Source organism: Phytophthora ramorum, assembly GCF_020800215.1.
Source record: "Phytophthora ramorum isolate Pr-102 chromosome Unknown Phyram_PR-102_s0001, whole genome shotgun sequence".
In the NCBI taxonomy this organism is placed as follows: domain Eukaryota; phylum Oomycota; class Peronosporomycetes; order Peronosporales; family Peronosporaceae; genus Phytophthora; species Phytophthora ramorum.
The window spans coordinates 3,057,260-3,072,348 of record NW_027150647.1 but is presented as its reverse complement, the minus strand read 5'-3'; the positions used below and the strand labels follow the sequence as shown (position 1 = coordinate 3,072,348).

Below are 15,089 nucleotides of genomic sequence, written 5' to 3'. Positions count from 1 at the left end.
CGCAACAGGGACAACAATTGAGTTACGAAATATAGACTTTGCTTTCATATCAACTCTCATTGTCTTGTTGGCGTCACAGTTGCTGCTGGTTGCTCACACAAATGTCCAGAGCCACCAATTGATAGAGTAACTCCCACACAGTGAAGCGTTCGGCTCGGACTAAAGCTGCGTGATCAATACTCGCTCCTGACGTGTAGCCGTAGATAAAGTGGTGGCAATGGCACCGCCGCAAGGAATATCCCAAAGATTGGATGAGTGAATCCGAAGGCAAGGTCAGGCCAAGATGGTCAAGGCTACCACTCTCATTACTGTTATCGTGGGGATCGTAGTAATTTGTCAACCTGGTTAGGTCGTGTGGCTGTCCCCTGTTCTCGTCATATAGATTTGTATCGCTACGACCGGACACAACAGAAATACGAGGATGGCCGCAGCTAGGAAAGCACAATCCCACGATAGTGGTCATTTTGAATGTGGATTTCTTCTCAGTCGACTTCTCCGCGTCCCTCGCTTTTACCTTTCGACAACAGCTTTCGGGTGTTGTACCTGGCGGGTCAAACGATCCTCACAGCTAGTGGCTTATACCTGTTCGATCGCTTGCACATTTCTGTGTCAGTACGGTAAGTGAGGCAGGTTTAACACTGACAGCGCCACCAATGCAACCAATTTTTTGTTTTGTTTTGTTTTTCAGTGAGGTACCTTCAAGCCGGTTAGAGTGTGCTTATGCGGCTCACCAGCGTGAAGAGCGACTCGTCTGCAGTCTCAATCGCAATAATAAGGCTTGGTCACCAGCAACATTTTTGCTGGCGAAGTACTTCAGCACTTAAGTATATGGGAGTACTGGCACCTTGTGCGCTGCTCCTATACACAACATGTTGCTGATGACCAAGTCTTGACAACACACACACACACGTGAACCTCTATACAGCCCTGTAAATTAATGACGAGCGTGCGCCGGACGCAGCTAGAAAACCGCTCTGTAGATCGAATACCCGACTTTCTTAACAAAAGGGACGAACGGAAGCCCATACTGCATTTGTAGCGTCGACCTCAAAATGTGTTCGTACTTCCGAGACTTGCATTAAGCGTTAGCGTTGGAACTTGCAAGCCCAAACTATCACCGTGAACCAGCTCCAATTGAAAAAAATGAACTCGAGGAATGGAATACGCTGTATCAAAGAGCGGACGTGGCAATGGAGTTTGCTTCATTTCTAAATGCATGGCACTTCAGACGTATTTGTCAGTGGTTTTAGGCATTCGTCACGAAAACGAGGTCTTCTGCTAAAGTCTCGATATTCCAAACTACCAGCTACCGGTAGCTTCCTCGTAGGGCTGGCCTCCAAGAGCTAACCTTGACCTCTGGTCGCGTCCGTATCCGTTAAGCAATTGCAACGACAGCGTTGACAACACCGACCAGCGTCGCCGCGACGCCAACAAACCAGCAGTTGGATCGGTGAGGCTGGATTGCGTTCGCGTACATGTAGGTGTGCAGGCAGCGCGACACGGTGTAAATGATCAGGGTGCTGGCATGAACGGTAGCATTGCTGTCGGAAAGAACCCCGCCGCCGAAAACAAAGAGTGCGAACGGGATGGACTCGAGGTCATTGGCGACGATACGCTCCCAGCGATGGACTTCCTCGCGTGCCTTGATTGTGGCCTTGTCGTCCGTCTCGGCAAGCCCGTAGTTCTGCTCACGACCTTCGGCCAACGGGAGCTTGGCGTCTTCGGGTGGGCGACAACCGGACTTGAAGGCCCTGGGACCTTGGATGAACGTGACCAGCAAGAACTTGAGGTACAGTATGGAGCTGCACGCGACGTACATCTGGACATTGCCCGCCACCATCTCGTCTACGTAGTCGATCAGCTTGATGGGATGCTCGTGCACTCGAGCCGTCAAAATTGGTTGTGATCCTTCCACCAGCGATCTACGCCGCCACCTTCATCTCAGTCGCTAGAAGCCTAATCAATTTGATACGTCCCGGGGTAGATCGCTGAGATTAGTCCCAAGCCGCGTGCTTACGATCTCGCTGATGAAGTTTACACACAGGTCTCCGATATCTACCGACAGAGCACAATCTCCAGCAGTGATTGTTCACTCAGAGTACGCAATGCAGAAGACGGAACTCAATGCAGTCGTCACGAACTTGTATTTGGAAACGTAGCCGCTCTCCACTAGAGATCCTTCTCTCGACAGCAAGCACCAACTCTACCAGCGCTTACAGAATGGCGGCGATAGCGTTGCCAACCCCCACCAGAGTCGAGACGACGCCCACACCCCAGCAAATGGCACGGTGAGGCTGCATGGCGTGCGCGTACACGTACGTGTGCAGGCAACGCGCAGCTGTGTAGACAGTCATGGCGCCGGCGTGCACCGCGGGGTTGCTGCCGGCCAGGATGCCGCCGCCGAACACGAAGAGCGCGAACGGGATGGACTCGAGGTCGTTGGACACGATGCGCGTCCAGCGGTGCTCGGCCTCGCGCGCCTTGAGCACCTTCTCGTCGTCGGTCTTGTCCAGGCCGTAGGTCTGCTTGCGGCCCTTGCCAATGGTCTTGGCCAGGCCGAGACTGGCGTCCTCAGGCGGGCGGCCGCCCGAACGGAACTTCTTGCCGCCCTGCACGCCCGTGGCCAGCAGGAACTTGAGGTACAGCACCGAGGTGCAGGCGATGTAGACTGTGACGTTCGAGGCGACCATGGTGACGATCTCTTCGGGTTTTCACTTGTGCGGACGCCACGCAGGGCGAGAGCGGGTGTTGACGTGCAGCCCAGCGTTTACAAAGACGTGAATGGCTGGCGCAGAGCAGCGGACACATCAACGTGGGGTCAGCACGTCAGCACGCCATGGACAAGTGCGTTGATGGCGTTCCTGTTTCAGTGCAGGTGGCTGAGGTTTCTGCAGTAAAGGCGATGGAGGACTACAACAACAAGCGCATGAATTGGATGGATTGTACTGCTGCTAGTGTCTAGCTACGGTCGTCTAGGACGAGAAGGCGCCGTAGAGCGCGTTGCCGACACCAGTGGTGATGAAGATGACGCCGAACAGCCAGCACAGCGCGCGGTGCGGGTGCATGGCGTTGGCGTACGCCACCGTGTGGAAGCAGCGCACCGCCGTGTAGCCGACCATGGCGCCGCACTGCACGACGGAGTTGCCCTGCGCCATGACGCCGGCGCCGAACACAATGAGTGCGAGCGGAATGGACTCGAGGTCATTCTGCACGATGCGTCGCCAGCGCAGCTCCGTAAGCTTGGCCTTCTGGAGCTTCTCGCTCTCCTCCTTGGAGGTCTCGGGCGGCGTCACGAGGCCGTAGGTCTGCACGGGGTTGCCCTTGGCCAGCGGCAGGTTCTCGTCCTCAGGCGGGCGGCCGCCAGCCTCGAAGGTCTTGGTGGCCTGGATGCCCGTGTTCAGCACGAACTTGACATACAGCACGGCGGCGCAGGTCACGTAGGTCTTGAGCTCGGTAGACGCCGACATTGTACAACTGCTGGGTCGGAGGTGAAATGCAGAATGAAGCAGAATCTGTTCACCATCGGAGACCGGGGACCTGATGATAAGCTACTGATGGCGTGAATTCGTCCGCAGTCATTGGGTGACACGGCAAAGTACCACGGTTTGACAGACCGTTACGAGTAAACTTAAACGAGAGAGTCGGACCTGCTTCAGCTTGGTTGTGCATATGTATTGACGCAGCGATGGTCCTGCCATTAAGCTGGTCGGATCTAAGCTGCCGTCCATCCTAGTTGAAGACGCCGACGGTAGAGTTGACGGCGCAGACGATGATCACGAGCACGCCCGTGCGCCAGCACCACGCGCGGTGGGGCTGCAGCGAGTTGGCGTAAGCATACGTGTGGAAGCAGCGCGCGAGCGTGTAGATCGCTAAACACACGACGTAGAGTTCCTTGTTGCCGTCGGCGAACACGCCTCCCAGGAACACCAACAGCGCCAGCGGGATGGACTCAAGGTCGTTCTGGATGATGCGCTTCCAGCGGTGCTCGACCTCGCGCGCCTTCATAAGCTCCGCGTCGTCCGTGTCGTTGAACAGTCCGTAGTTCTGCTCCCGTCGACCTTGAGCCAGAGCCAAGTTCTTATCTTCAGGAGGGCGGCACCCGGCGTCAAAGGTCTTGGAGGCCTGGATCCCCGTGGTGATGACGAATTTGAGGTACAGGATGAAGGAGCAGGTGATGTAGGCCTTCAGCTCAGTGGACCCGCTCATAATGGCGTAGCTGATCGATACTGGTCTCGCAAGAGGTTGTCTTGAGCTGTACGACGTTGAATGCCTAGTGTCCAGTACACCACCGTCGAAATGACAATGCAGCCATCTTGGTCGTTTACGTAAATCTACTTTTTTAGCCAATCATGAGGCGCTTTACGTCAGCAATTAATCACTCCTGTCTCCCGATTAAGTTGATACTGGTTCAACATGACAGATCCGAGGCCTGGTGCACCCCACCGAGCGTCTGCACCTGCTGGTCGTTTAGCTGACGCAGTTTAGGGGTCTTACATCAAGCGGCGGAGAAATAGAATGCACGGCAACCAAGTTTCACCTGCGAGGCCAGACTAAAGACGAGGTGAATTGAATTGGTTACGGGTCTTGTAAACCTTCAGCGCTACGCGTACACTCCGACCAATGCATTAACTGCGCCGGTCACGATGGCCACGACGCCAATGCGCCAGCACCAGGCGCGGTGCGGCTGCAGCTTCTTGGCGTACGCGATAGTGTGGCAGCAGCGCAGCACCGTGTACGTCGCCATGGCTCCGATCTGCACGCTCGGGTTGATGCGGTCCTGGATGGCCACACCGACGCCGAACACCACGAGGGCCAGTGGGATGGACTCGAGGTCGTTCTGCACGATGCGGCGCCAGCGGTGCTCCACCTCGCGCGCCTTGAGGATCTTCTCGTCCTTTTCGGCCGCCGGGTCCATGCCGTACGTTTGAGTGGGTCGGCCCTTGGCCAGTGGCAGGTTCTTGTCCTCCGGAGCGCGGCCGCCGGCCTCGAACGTCTTCTTGGCCTGGATCATGGTCACGCGCAAGAACTTGAGGTACAGCACACTCGTGCACACCACATACGTCTGTAGCACAGCGGAGCCCATTGCGAGTGTGTGCTGGTCGAAAGTCACTTGTGGAGGACGCGGAGGATTCGCAAATGATCAGCATCGAGTTACCTTTCGTACTCCCATGTAACCCGGTTACATTGAGGGTACTTTCGAATTGTCACGCGTGGCAGAAACGTTATGGAGCTGCTCGAACTATTGCTACGTCTCGGCGCTGGGCTCGTCCTGTTGGCTGCAGCGCTCGCTGTCCGCTTCTGGCTGGTGGTCGTGCCTCAGCGCGTTAAAGCTACGGTCAGCTGCTACTCCAAACCGTTTTTCCACCACCAGAACAGGAATATCAAGGCTGTGGAGGGTCCGATTCGCGTCATGGCGGTGCTGGGCTCCGGAGGCCATACGACGGAGCTGCTGAAGCTCATGAAGAGACTCAAGAGGGAGATGTACACGCCCATCACCTTTGTAGTGGCCGAGACGGACAAGACCAGCCAAGCCAAGACCGAGTTGGACTGGAAGCCAACGGAGACCGACTCGTTCGCCATCATCCCGCGCAGTCGAGAGGTGACCGCAATTGCAGTGCCAGTGGGGTGGCGACAATGGGTACAGATCAATTAACATTGTGGTGTGGTGTGCTTCAGGTGGGGCAGTCGTGGTCGTCGACGGTGTGGACAACGCTGAGCTCGTTCCAGTCGTGTCTCGGGCTCGTGTACGACCGGCGTCCACAGCTGGTGCTCTGCAATGGACCTGGTACGGCGTTCACTTTTGACGTCTACGTTAGAATCATGCAGCAGAGCTTTTAGCTCACACTTGTTGCTGCTTTTGTTGCTTGCAGGCACGTGCATCCCGATCTGCGCGGCGGTGCTACTGTTCCGCATCCTTGGCGTGCAGACGGACTCGAAGATCGTCTTTTGCGAAAGCTTCGCGCGTGTGCAGCACCTGTCGCTCACGGGCAAGCTGCTCTACTACGTGGCCGACGAGTTCGTGGTGCAGTGGCCCCAGCTGCAGGCCAAGTACCCGCGCACGAGGCACCTGGGTGTCATTTGCTAGCGATGACACAATCAGAACACCGCCTCTCTCTTGCTCTGGACACAAGTACCTATGCTATCGCTACACATGAGAAGGCAGCGAAGCACGTCAAAGCCCTTGTCAAGGTCGTCCGCCATGATCAGTTTTGCATTATTACTTATCTCAGTGCATGCACGTGTGTCGTACGTGACAACAAGTGTTATAAATACAAATTCACCGTCATCTATTTGTAAAAGTACTGAAGATTTGTTATCTCGATGTCGTCGTGGCGTCGCGAACAAAGTCCCGCTAGCAGCCTGTCCAAGCCATTATCGTCCCGCTCACTGCCAAGTCGCGCTCTTCGTCTCCATGCACGCTTCCTCTAGCCGCGTGGGCTCCTCCACGGGCTCGCTGGGCTCCAGCTCCGCCAACGTGGGCTTCAAGGCGCCGTCCACTGCCGTCGAGCGGGTACAAATAAGAAAAAATAGTCCTTGTCGGAGCTCCTCGTGGAATGCACTGACCAAACTGTTGCTACGCTGTAGATTATGACGGTGGCGGCCACGCAGATGAGCTGCGGTAACCCCGAGGAGAATATCAAGAAGGCCGAGTCGCTCGTGCGCATTGCCAGCTCCCGCGGGGCGCAGGTGATCCTGCTGCAGGAGCTGTTCCAGTTCTCCTACTTCCCCATCGAGCTCAACGCCGGCAACTTCCAGCTGGCCACGACACTCGACGAGTCGGCGCTCGTACAGGGCATGGCGCTGTTGGCCAAGGAGCTGCACGTGGTCATCCCCATCAGCTTCTTCGAGAGGTACCAGAACTCGTACTACAATTCGTGCGCAGTGATCGACGCCGACGGAACCGTGCTGGGTGTAACTCGCAAAATGCATATTGGAGGTGCGTTGCAATGGCGTTGGTAAGTGCAAAAGGGGGCTCATGGTTGTGGTTTCGCTGTACAGACCGTCTTGGATACAATGAGAAATACTACTTCACGCCGTCCGACGACCCGCTCAAAGTCTGGAACACGGTGCGTAAGAGGATTGCTGTGAACTTGAGGGTCTTTGCTGATGCTTTTGTTACCGCAGCGCTACGGCAAGATTGGAGTGGCAATTGGCTCGGATCAGTGGTACCCGGAGGTGGCGCGCAGCTTAGTCGTGCAGGGAGCGGAGCTGCTGCTGTACCCGAGTGCCATGGGCAGCAACCAGTATGACCCCGCCTTTGACGCGCGTGACCAGTGGCAGCGCGTGATGCAGGGCCACTCGGCGGCGAGTATGGCGCCCGTTATCTGCTCGAACCGCGTGGGCGCGGAGGTCGTGGACGGCATTCAAGTCACGTTTGTCGGCTCCTCTTTCATCACAGGCCAGACTGGCGAGATGGTACGTTTGTTGTGTTCATTTCGAAGAGTATGGAATTGTGTTGCTGACTCGGTCGTGTTGTGTTGTGCTTTACTTATCAAAGCTCAAGATCGCTGACCGTGAGTCCGAGGGCGTGCTTGTCGAAAGCTTCGACCTAGAGAAGTTCCACGTGCGACGAGCTAGTTGGGGTCTTATTCGCGATCGCCGACCCCACCTGTATGGAGCCCTCATGACGCGTGACGGACCCCAGTAAGACTCTTCAGCACCGTGATATCAGGAGCGTATGGTAGCATGACCTTCGAGGGTTGCGTACACAGCAATGTGCAAGCTGATCTGTCCTGTCGTCAACGCCAGCAACATCCAAGAAAGGTTAGCCCTCTAAATGTAGCCATGTGCCAAAATTGACGTTGCTCGCCTTGTGTATTTTTGCGCGGAGGTTGAAGTGGTTGCTGGAGTGTTTGGTACGTTTGCAGGTGGTTCCCAGTCCTCAATCGCCTACAGATTGCTTACAACACAAGCATGAGTACCAAAGCGACGAGCTCGCGGTTTGGTCGCCGAAGCAATGGACTGTCAGCTAGTCGACTGCGCGAAAAGCTAGCAGCTCGCAATGGTCCGAGGCACACCGTGTACTGGGTGCAGCCCAAGAAGGGCGACATGCGGTTGCCAAGCTACGCCAACGTGATGGAGTCCACCAACATGGCTGCAGCCGCCAAGAAGATCGAGTACACGATGCTGGGCAAGTATACGGGCGACTGGAAGGATGGCCAGAAGCACGGGTATGGTGCCCTGCTGTATGCCAACGGGAGCAAGTACGAGGGCGAGTGGGTGGAGAACAAACGACAGGGCCGAGGTGTGTACTGGGTCGAAGAGAAGAAAAAGCTGCGCAAGCAGTACGCTGGCGAATGGTACAATGACCACCGCCACGGGCGCGGCACTTCCTTCCACGAAGACGGGGGCAAGTACGAGGGCCAATGGCTCAACAACAAGCATCATGGTCGTGGCCGTATGCTCTACGGCGAGGACCAGTCTGTCTACGATGGGGAGTGGGTCCGCAACGAACGCTCAGGACGCGGCACGCTGGTGTTGGGTGAGTACATTTGACATTTGCGACGAAGAATGAGCACTAACCTGTTTGACTGCACCAGCTACTGGTGATCGGTATGAGGGTCATTGGCTGAACGATAGGAAGGAAGGTCCCGGTCGATACTTCTACAAAGCCACACGTAAGATGTACGAAGGCGAGTGGGTCGACGGAGCGCCCAAGTGCGGGACCTACCACGACGACACCGAGTATAACGCTCAGGACGACGACTTCGACGACGGAGAAGGCCACACCGCCTTTCAACTGCCAGAGGTAGGAGGACTGCGTGACTTCACGAGTCACTGTCAATTCACTCACTTGAGTTGTGACTATGGTAGTTGGAGCTCGCGCACCCGGATCAAGTGTTGAGTGAGGGAGTAGCTGGCATCCGTCAGGACCGTGTGCGCGAACGAGCTTTCCACGATGACGAGGGCAGCGACGCAGCTGATGAAGACGACGCAGCCCGCCGCAGCTCAATGACAGCAACGGAGCTCGACCCCGGCGCCGTCGTCTTCGACGAGCAGATGCTGCACGCAATCCAGAGCGAGTTCGCGGCTCTCCTCGCCGCACAGAGCGCCTTGCTCGCCGAGAGCCCCGACAGTCCCTCCATCAAGACTCGCAGCGGCTGCATCCCGTGCTCTCAGCTCTTCCACCTGCTCGACGTGCTGCAGCTCGACGTCCACGAAGAACAACTTTCCGAGCTCCTGGAGGAGATCAACGCATCCCACGACACGCTCGTGTCGTTCGCCGAGTGCGTCGACATCCTGTCGCTGCTCATGGAGAGCCAAGAAGCTCCTCTCCTCGAAGACGACGAAGACGACGACGGGAACTAACCACAACAACCAATTACACCGCAGTAACGAAGAAAAAAGGAGCTCCCTGTGTTGCATCTCTTCTACCCTGCTAGTCGTCTCCTTTAAGTGAAGCGGAGACCGAGCGCCGCCACCACCTCACGGTACTTGTGCAGGTCCTTGCGACGCAGGTACTTGAGCAGCTTCCGCCGCTTCTCCACCATGGCGATCAGGCCTCGTCGCGAGTGGTGGTCCTTCTTGTGGCCCTGCGCGTGGGTCGTGGAGCGCAGGATCTTCTGCGTCAACACCGCTACCTGCACCTCGCTCGAGCCCGTGTCGCCCGGGAAACGCTGGAATGTATCGATAGCCGCGGCCACCTGCGCCTTGTTGAGCTCGTGCTGCGAAGCGTTGCGCAGACTCAGCACGGCCTTGAGCTGCATCAGCGTCTTCTCCTCCTCCTCGTCCGCGGGCGTCACGTCGTCCAACTTGAGTCCGAAGCGGTAGCTCTTGTCCGCGGACACGCGCGGGGGCGCCACGTACGACACACAACGTGCGGCCGGAAGAGCCTGTGCCGCGGGCACGCGCGCGGCGCGGGCAAGGCGAGAGAGCGCGAACATGGCGAAGAGCTACAGTACTTGAGTCTGTGAGGCCAGGAATGAATGGGAAGGACAGAGAGCGAAAATGCCACGAACGGATTGGACGAAATGGACGGATTATACTAAGTACGGCATTGGCAGAGTTTCAACAAGGCAAAGTACCAGCAGTTTCCTGAAGAAGGTTAGTTTGGGGCACAGAAGGTCAATGCTGCTATCCTAGCCCATTCCGGATTTGAAAAACCGTAACATGCAACAATTGAGCTAAGAAACTGTGACGTTGTTTCGGCATCACTCTCATTGAAAAATTGGCGTCACAGCAGTTGCAGTTTGCAGTGTCCTGAGCCACCTGCGAGGCAACCGAAGCACGAAATCAATAACAATCACGGTCGATTAACAGTAAAGAAGGCTTGCGCGAAGTCGAATTTCGTGTTTGCTTCAACGCCTGCACAACGATCGATATGGTGTAGGTGGCGAGGAACGTCAACAGTCACGCTCCTATCAGAGGTTGCGACCATAATGCAAGATATAAAGCTGGCAAATGCAATTGCGGTTTGCGTGACAGTACTTACCCTCTTCGTTGGAGACACGACCTTGACGCACCTGAAGCTGACAAGACACTTCTATTCACGCGCATACCCCAGTGCATGTACTTTGTACTCAAACATTTTGGTCATGTCCACCCACGCCTTAAAGTTGCAACCACATCTCCCGATATGACAATACGCCTGGAAGTGACACCTCTCACACGGCTCGCGATGAGGCAATGATTTGTTTTCCTGGTTGCTAATGACTTCGCGCTGGAACGAAGAGATTTTCGTCGTGGTCAGTAAATTGACGCTCTTGGGTCCTTCCTTGGCTGTCAGCGCTGAGGCAAAGTCTGCTGCAAAAGGACTCCAGTATGCATTAGCTTTCAAACAACTCAATTAAATGACCGTCGGTTTGCACGTTGAACGTTGAGAAGTTTGTCAACTTAAGAGCCGTTGTAGCGCGAGACGAAGTCGCCGAAGCCGGGGATGATGCTGTCAGTCTGCGGATCCACTTTGCCATCGATTCCGCCCGTGACGATCTTCACCTCTGTAGGCAGTCAACATAAGCAGCATATCCTCAGAAAATATGCTCTCGTCCTATATCAGCACAGCATAGACTTACGTGGAAAGCGACTGCCGACAGTGACGATTCCGTCGGAGGCTGCGAGGATCATAACCAGCGAGATACTGCTCTCGTCACAACCGACACTACACAGTGCCTTCAGAAAACATCACAGACGACGTCAGTCTCTTCGTATTTCTGCAGTGCCATCTGATGCAACGTGCACTCACCTCGATAGCCTTGCATTCTGCCTCGCCTGTGCTACACGTGGCTGAAAAGAGTAGGACCTTGTGTTGAATGATGTTGGCGGGCAGGTCCATGTGATCCAGACGCCAAGCGCACTCGCCCCGCCTGTCCGTCTCCATCTCCATGTGAATGGATCCTTGTGGTGCTTCGGGTTCCATCTGATGGAACAGCACGAGAAAAGGGAAGCCCTCCGCGCCAATGGACACGCCGCAGAACCGATGCCTGCGTTCCAGGCCGCGATACAAATGCCCAGTACCCGTAATCACTTCCACACTAGCCGTGCCGAGGATTGCAAGCGCTTCCTCTAGCAAGATCCTATAGTCGCCATCACACTTCGTTAAGACACAGAGCCGTAAAAGCGAAAGCAGCGACGAAACTCACATGATGAGGCGCCCAGCCACGCGCCGGAAAGTTGCGCCGCTCGAGCGGTTGTCGCGCAGCATCGTCATCAGCAATAGCACCGAATTGGCACGGACCTCGTGCACCATCATCTCCACGCCCGGGGGCCCTACAAAGTTCTCGGCGAGGTCCCTACAAGCAAAAATGTCCCCAAAGTAAGCGAAAGATCTACCTCTCAACAGAAAACCTCGTACATTTCCTGCGCAGACTGCACCAGCATGCTGTAGCGCGAGAGGATCTCGAACCGGTTCTTCTTGATGTGGCAGATGGCCGCGCGCGTCACGCCGAACTCGCGCGCCAAGGAAGCCTGCTTCTCTCCGTTCTCAATGCGCTTGATGATATTGCGGCGGTCCGTGTCGCGCAGGTACCGCACGCGCTTCTTCTTCTTTTGGGGCCCCGCCTCGTCTTCCACCACGGCAGCCTCACTATCAGGCTCAGCATCAACGTCTTCCACAACGGATGGCGCAGTGGCCACACTCTCCGTCGTTCTACCAGTCCGCGGCGTTCCGGCGCTACTTGCCGGCGACTTGATCCGCTCCAACTGGGTCACAGAAACCTGTACAGGCGCGACAGCAGCTGCCTGCATCCTCTCATTCCTCATACTAACCCTGTTTACATCTTCCCTGCTAAAGTTCCTCTGCGGCGGAGGAGCGTACGACGACCTGAAGTGTCCTGCTGCTGCGTCGGCTGTCGGCGGCGCGTGATGCCGTCGCCTGAGTTGCGTCCTGTACATCTCGTTCTCGCCAGTCGCGGCCTCCCTGTACTGCGTCTGTTGCTGTGCTGTGTAGTGCGTCTGCTGGCCGTAGAACTCGCGCGCGAACTGCTGGCGCTGCGTCAAGTCGCGGTGGCGCGCGCGCAGCTCCGCGTAGAATTCTTCGCGCCCGGTCTCCTGCGCGTCGTGCGGCTCCCAGTCGCGCGTGTATCGCAGCGCTTGACGTCTCGACGCCATGTACACGCCTGTGTCGGTCGAGTGGGCGCCGCGCCATTCCTGCGCGCGAAGCGCCGCGGCCGCCTGCGTGAGGCTACGCGCCACGGAGGACGTGCGTGCCAGCGCGGGCGCGTGGGAAGGATGCGCCATAATGCGGAATGAGTAAAGTCCTAAGGAAATCTTGACTGGGGGACCGTGTGCGGTCCTTTAGAGCGAAAGGGGCCTATTGACTGGGATTTGTATGCAACAGGGTGCGTTCCTGTTGCATCGGACGCTTATTGCGAGTGAGCGGCGCAGAGAAGAGCCGGATCGAACATTCTGATAATCGACCCTTAATTAAACCCTTATTTACGCGAACTAGGAACGGCGCCTCGCTTCTCTGTCGCCATTCTGCTCGTGAACGCCAAGCGGCTTTCTTTTGACTTCGCTTGCTGCGTTTTTATCGCTGCCTCCGCTGCGTTATTTTAATAGGCTGCAATTTGCAGCACCTTTGATGAAAAGCAAGTATGCCCCAACGCATTGAAAGCGGCAGCCAGGGCTCGAGTCGCAACATCCACCGTCCGTCGCGATTTGTGCACCAAAAAAGAACAGCATCAAACGCGAGTATCCAAATTTAGTGTGACCAAATTAGTGGAGACACCCAAGCAGCAACGGCACTGCGTCAATGCGCTGGTCGCTCCGACTCGCAAAAGCACATGCGCGTCTTGCTCACTCAGATCGTCACGCGCGGTACAACCGAGGGCGGAAAATGGCGTATCAGCATCGCCACCCCGTAAAAGGGTCCGCGCACTAAAGTCGCCCTTCCCCTTTGCGTATTTTTGCAGCCGACACCATCCGCGGGCCTTTGGCGCTGGAAGAGGCGGCATGCAACACGCTCACATCGCAAAACACGCGCACGAGCGCAACGTAGCCCCCATTTCGCGTTCCACTCGTCTTGGCGTCCCCGTGTCGCTGGTCGTCGGTCGGGCCCACATGGATTCGCCAGAACGAGACACGCGGTTGTGCCACAACGACGACCGTCAAGTTGAAGGCAACCACGCGCCCCAGCCAATCGACGAGCAGCCTCCGCTGGGCGAGTTCATGGCGCTGTACGCGGCTGCCAATGGCGGCGCCCTCGGCTTGAGCAGTAGCAGCTCGTCCAGCCCTCGAGCTGACCAAAGACAAGACGAATCCATTGAGAAAGAGGCAAAGGCCGAGGAAGCGCCAGAAAAGAAGCAGAAGAAGCGCGTGCGCTACCTGCGCGACACCGAGCGCCACAACATTGTCAAACGTATCGAGAAGGGCGAGAAGCAGGCCGCCTTGGCGCGCGAGTATGGCGTCACGCGTGCGGCCATTTGCCACATCAAGAAGAACCGCGACGAGATCGTCACGCGCTACGACCTGCTGATTCAGCAGACCAAAGAGATCGACCGAGCCGAGAACTTTACCAACCAACCAGGTGAACAGTTGATGGTACGGGAGATCCGCTCGAACCCTGTGTTGCTGCTCCTGACGACGCTCCGGGACCGGAGATCCGATGCTGCCACTTTTCGTCGCGCCGCGGGGCGGCTGATCATGTAAGGGTGTGGCGTCTTGGCACGCTGGCCTTCGTGTCCTACCACTCACTGTCTCGTTGTCTTACAGGCTGCTTCTGGAGGAGGCGCTCGCCGTTATCAGCGCACACGCAATTGAAATGACCACCTCCACAGGCTATTTGACATATGGACTGGAACGTACCGACGAGTTCTGCGGCGTGGCAGTCGGCGCCGAAGGGTTCCCATTCCTCGTGCTTTTCCACCAAATGGAACCCGACGCGCCGCAGGGCTCCATCCACGTCGAGCTGGAAACGGATCAGCAGAACCGCAGCGAGTGGCGCTTGGACCACATGGACTTGCCGAGCGACGTCACGCGATACCGGATCCTGCTCTTCAGCGCGACAGTGAGCACAGGCGGCGAGGAGTGCAAGGCCATCGAGACGCTCTGCAGTGTCGGCGTTCAGGAAGAGCGCATCACTCTGGTGGCCATCCTGTGCTCCACGGACAGTCTCGTAGCTGTTTGCAATCGCTTCCCACGTACGTACACCGTGCTTCGGACAGGTTGCGGTCGCTGATCTCACTTATGTGGTTGTGCCATGTAGGAGTACGAACTATCACGAGTGCCATCGACAGTACCATCGACCCCCACACACAGGAGATTATCCCGGGCCTCGGGGACTTTGTATCGCGATATAATGGTGAGTGACGGAAGCACAACAAGAGGACAAGAGACGATAACGCAAGAGCAGAAATAGGAATGGCTATGTCTCTAAGTATAGTCAGGAGGACGCAAATATCATTATCAGTAGCAATGTGTTACACTTGAGTACTTTACGTATTCGTTTTGCAAAAAGATACTAAGCTGAAGTTGTCGCGACTGTTGAAGCGATGGAGAGCTCCGTGCTGCTGCAGGCTGTCGGTGGCGTGGCGCGCGCCGTGCGATCGCTCTACGGCCCCAACAAGCTGCGCAAGCAGGTCACAGGCGAGTTCTTTGCGTCGGAAGCGTCCAAGAGGAGAGGGAATTGACTGGCTGTGCTTCGTGCAGACGAG

General features: G+C 56.5%; 11 protein-coding genes across 11 annotated transcripts; 4 read left to right on the top strand and 7 right to left on the bottom strand.

The window, feature by feature from the left end:
• Positions 1–1,375: 1,375 nt before the first annotated feature.
• On the bottom strand, positions 1,376–1,840 carry KRP23_728 (uncharacterized protein; the record flags this gene model as incomplete). Its single annotated transcript, XM_067892343.1, has 1 exon — positions 1,376–1,840. The coding sequence occupies one exon, from the start codon at positions 1,838–1,840 to the stop codon at positions 1,376–1,378; it is 465 nt and encodes a 154-aa protein (XP_067751291.1).
• A 373-nt stretch (positions 1,841–2,213) lies between these two features.
• On the bottom strand, positions 2,214–2,690 carry KRP23_727 (uncharacterized protein; the record flags this gene model as incomplete). The annotated part of the gene is made up of 1 exon (XM_067892332.1): positions 2,214–2,690. The coding sequence occupies one exon, from the start codon at positions 2,688–2,690 to the stop codon at positions 2,214–2,216; it is 477 nt and encodes a 158-aa protein (XP_067751290.1).
• Positions 2,691–2,972: 282 nt separating this feature from the next.
• KRP23_726 (uncharacterized protein) lies at positions 2,973–3,467 on the bottom strand (the record flags this gene model as incomplete). The annotated part of the gene is made up of 1 exon (XM_067892321.1): positions 2,973–3,467. One exon carries the CDS (start codon positions 3,465–3,467, stop codon positions 2,973–2,975), a length of 495 nt encoding a protein of 164 aa, XP_067751289.1.
• A 262-nt stretch (positions 3,468–3,729) lies between these two features.
• On the bottom strand, positions 3,730–4,206 carry KRP23_725 (uncharacterized protein; the record flags this gene model as incomplete). Its single annotated transcript, XM_067892309.1, has 1 exon — positions 3,730–4,206. The coding sequence occupies one exon, from the start codon at positions 4,204–4,206 to the stop codon at positions 3,730–3,732; it is 477 nt and encodes a 158-aa protein (XP_067751288.1).
• A 394-nt stretch (positions 4,207–4,600) lies between these two features.
• KRP23_724 (uncharacterized protein) lies at positions 4,601–5,083 on the bottom strand (the record flags this gene model as incomplete). The annotated part of the gene is made up of 1 exon (XM_067892298.1): positions 4,601–5,083. One exon carries the CDS (start codon positions 5,081–5,083, stop codon positions 4,601–4,603), a length of 483 nt encoding a protein of 160 aa, XP_067751287.1.
• Positions 5,084–5,224: 141 nt separating this feature from the next.
• Positions 5,225–6,085, top strand: KRP23_723 (UDP-N-acetylglucosamine transferase subunit ALG14-like protein; the record flags this gene model as incomplete). Its single annotated transcript, XM_067892286.1, has 3 exons — positions 5,225–5,599; positions 5,677–5,785; positions 5,871–6,085. The coding sequence occupies 3 exons, from the start codon at positions 5,225–5,227 to the stop codon at positions 6,083–6,085; spliced, it is 699 nt and encodes a 232-aa protein (XP_067751286.1).
• A 327-nt stretch (positions 6,086–6,412) lies between these two features.
• Positions 6,413–7,648, top strand: KRP23_722 (N-carbamoylputrescine amidase; the record flags this gene model as incomplete). Its single annotated transcript, XM_067892275.1, has 5 exons — positions 6,413–6,511; positions 6,586–6,937; positions 7,000–7,067; positions 7,126–7,416; positions 7,499–7,648. 5 exons carry the CDS (start codon positions 6,413–6,415, stop codon positions 7,646–7,648), a joined length of 960 nt encoding a protein of 319 aa, XP_067751285.1.
• A 266-nt stretch (positions 7,649–7,914) lies between these two features.
• KRP23_721 (MORN repeat-containing protein 3) lies at positions 7,915–9,309 on the top strand (the record flags this gene model as incomplete). Its single annotated transcript, XM_067892263.1, has 3 exons — positions 7,915–8,482; positions 8,541–8,749; positions 8,815–9,309. The coding sequence occupies 3 exons, from the start codon at positions 7,915–7,917 to the stop codon at positions 9,307–9,309; spliced, it is 1,272 nt and encodes a 423-aa protein (XP_067751284.1).
• An 83-nt stretch (positions 9,310–9,392) lies between these two features.
• On the bottom strand, positions 9,393–9,884 carry KRP23_720 (30S ribosomal protein S15; the record flags this gene model as incomplete). The annotated part of the gene is made up of 1 exon (XM_067892251.1): positions 9,393–9,884. One exon carries the CDS (start codon positions 9,882–9,884, stop codon positions 9,393–9,395), a length of 492 nt encoding a protein of 163 aa, XP_067751283.1.
• Positions 9,885–10,833: 949 nt separating this feature from the next.
• Positions 10,834–12,675, bottom strand: KRP23_719 (Uracil phosphoribosyltransferase; the record flags this gene model as incomplete). Its single annotated transcript, XM_067892240.1, has 5 exons — positions 10,834–10,937; positions 11,013–11,109; positions 11,183–11,513; positions 11,580–11,729; positions 11,792–12,675. The coding sequence occupies 5 exons, from the start codon at positions 12,673–12,675 to the stop codon at positions 10,834–10,836; spliced, it is 1,566 nt and encodes a 521-aa protein (XP_067751282.1).
• Positions 12,676–13,389: 714 nt separating this feature from the next.
• KRP23_718 (Uracil phosphoribosyltransferase) lies at positions 13,390–15,065 on the top strand (the record flags this gene model as incomplete). Its single annotated transcript, XM_067892229.1, has 4 exons — positions 13,390–14,081; positions 14,149–14,576; positions 14,642–14,737; positions 14,926–15,065. The coding sequence occupies 4 exons, from the start codon at positions 13,390–13,392 to the stop codon at positions 15,063–15,065; spliced, it is 1,356 nt and encodes a 451-aa protein (XP_067751281.1).
• Positions 15,066–15,089: the final 24 nt, after the last annotated feature.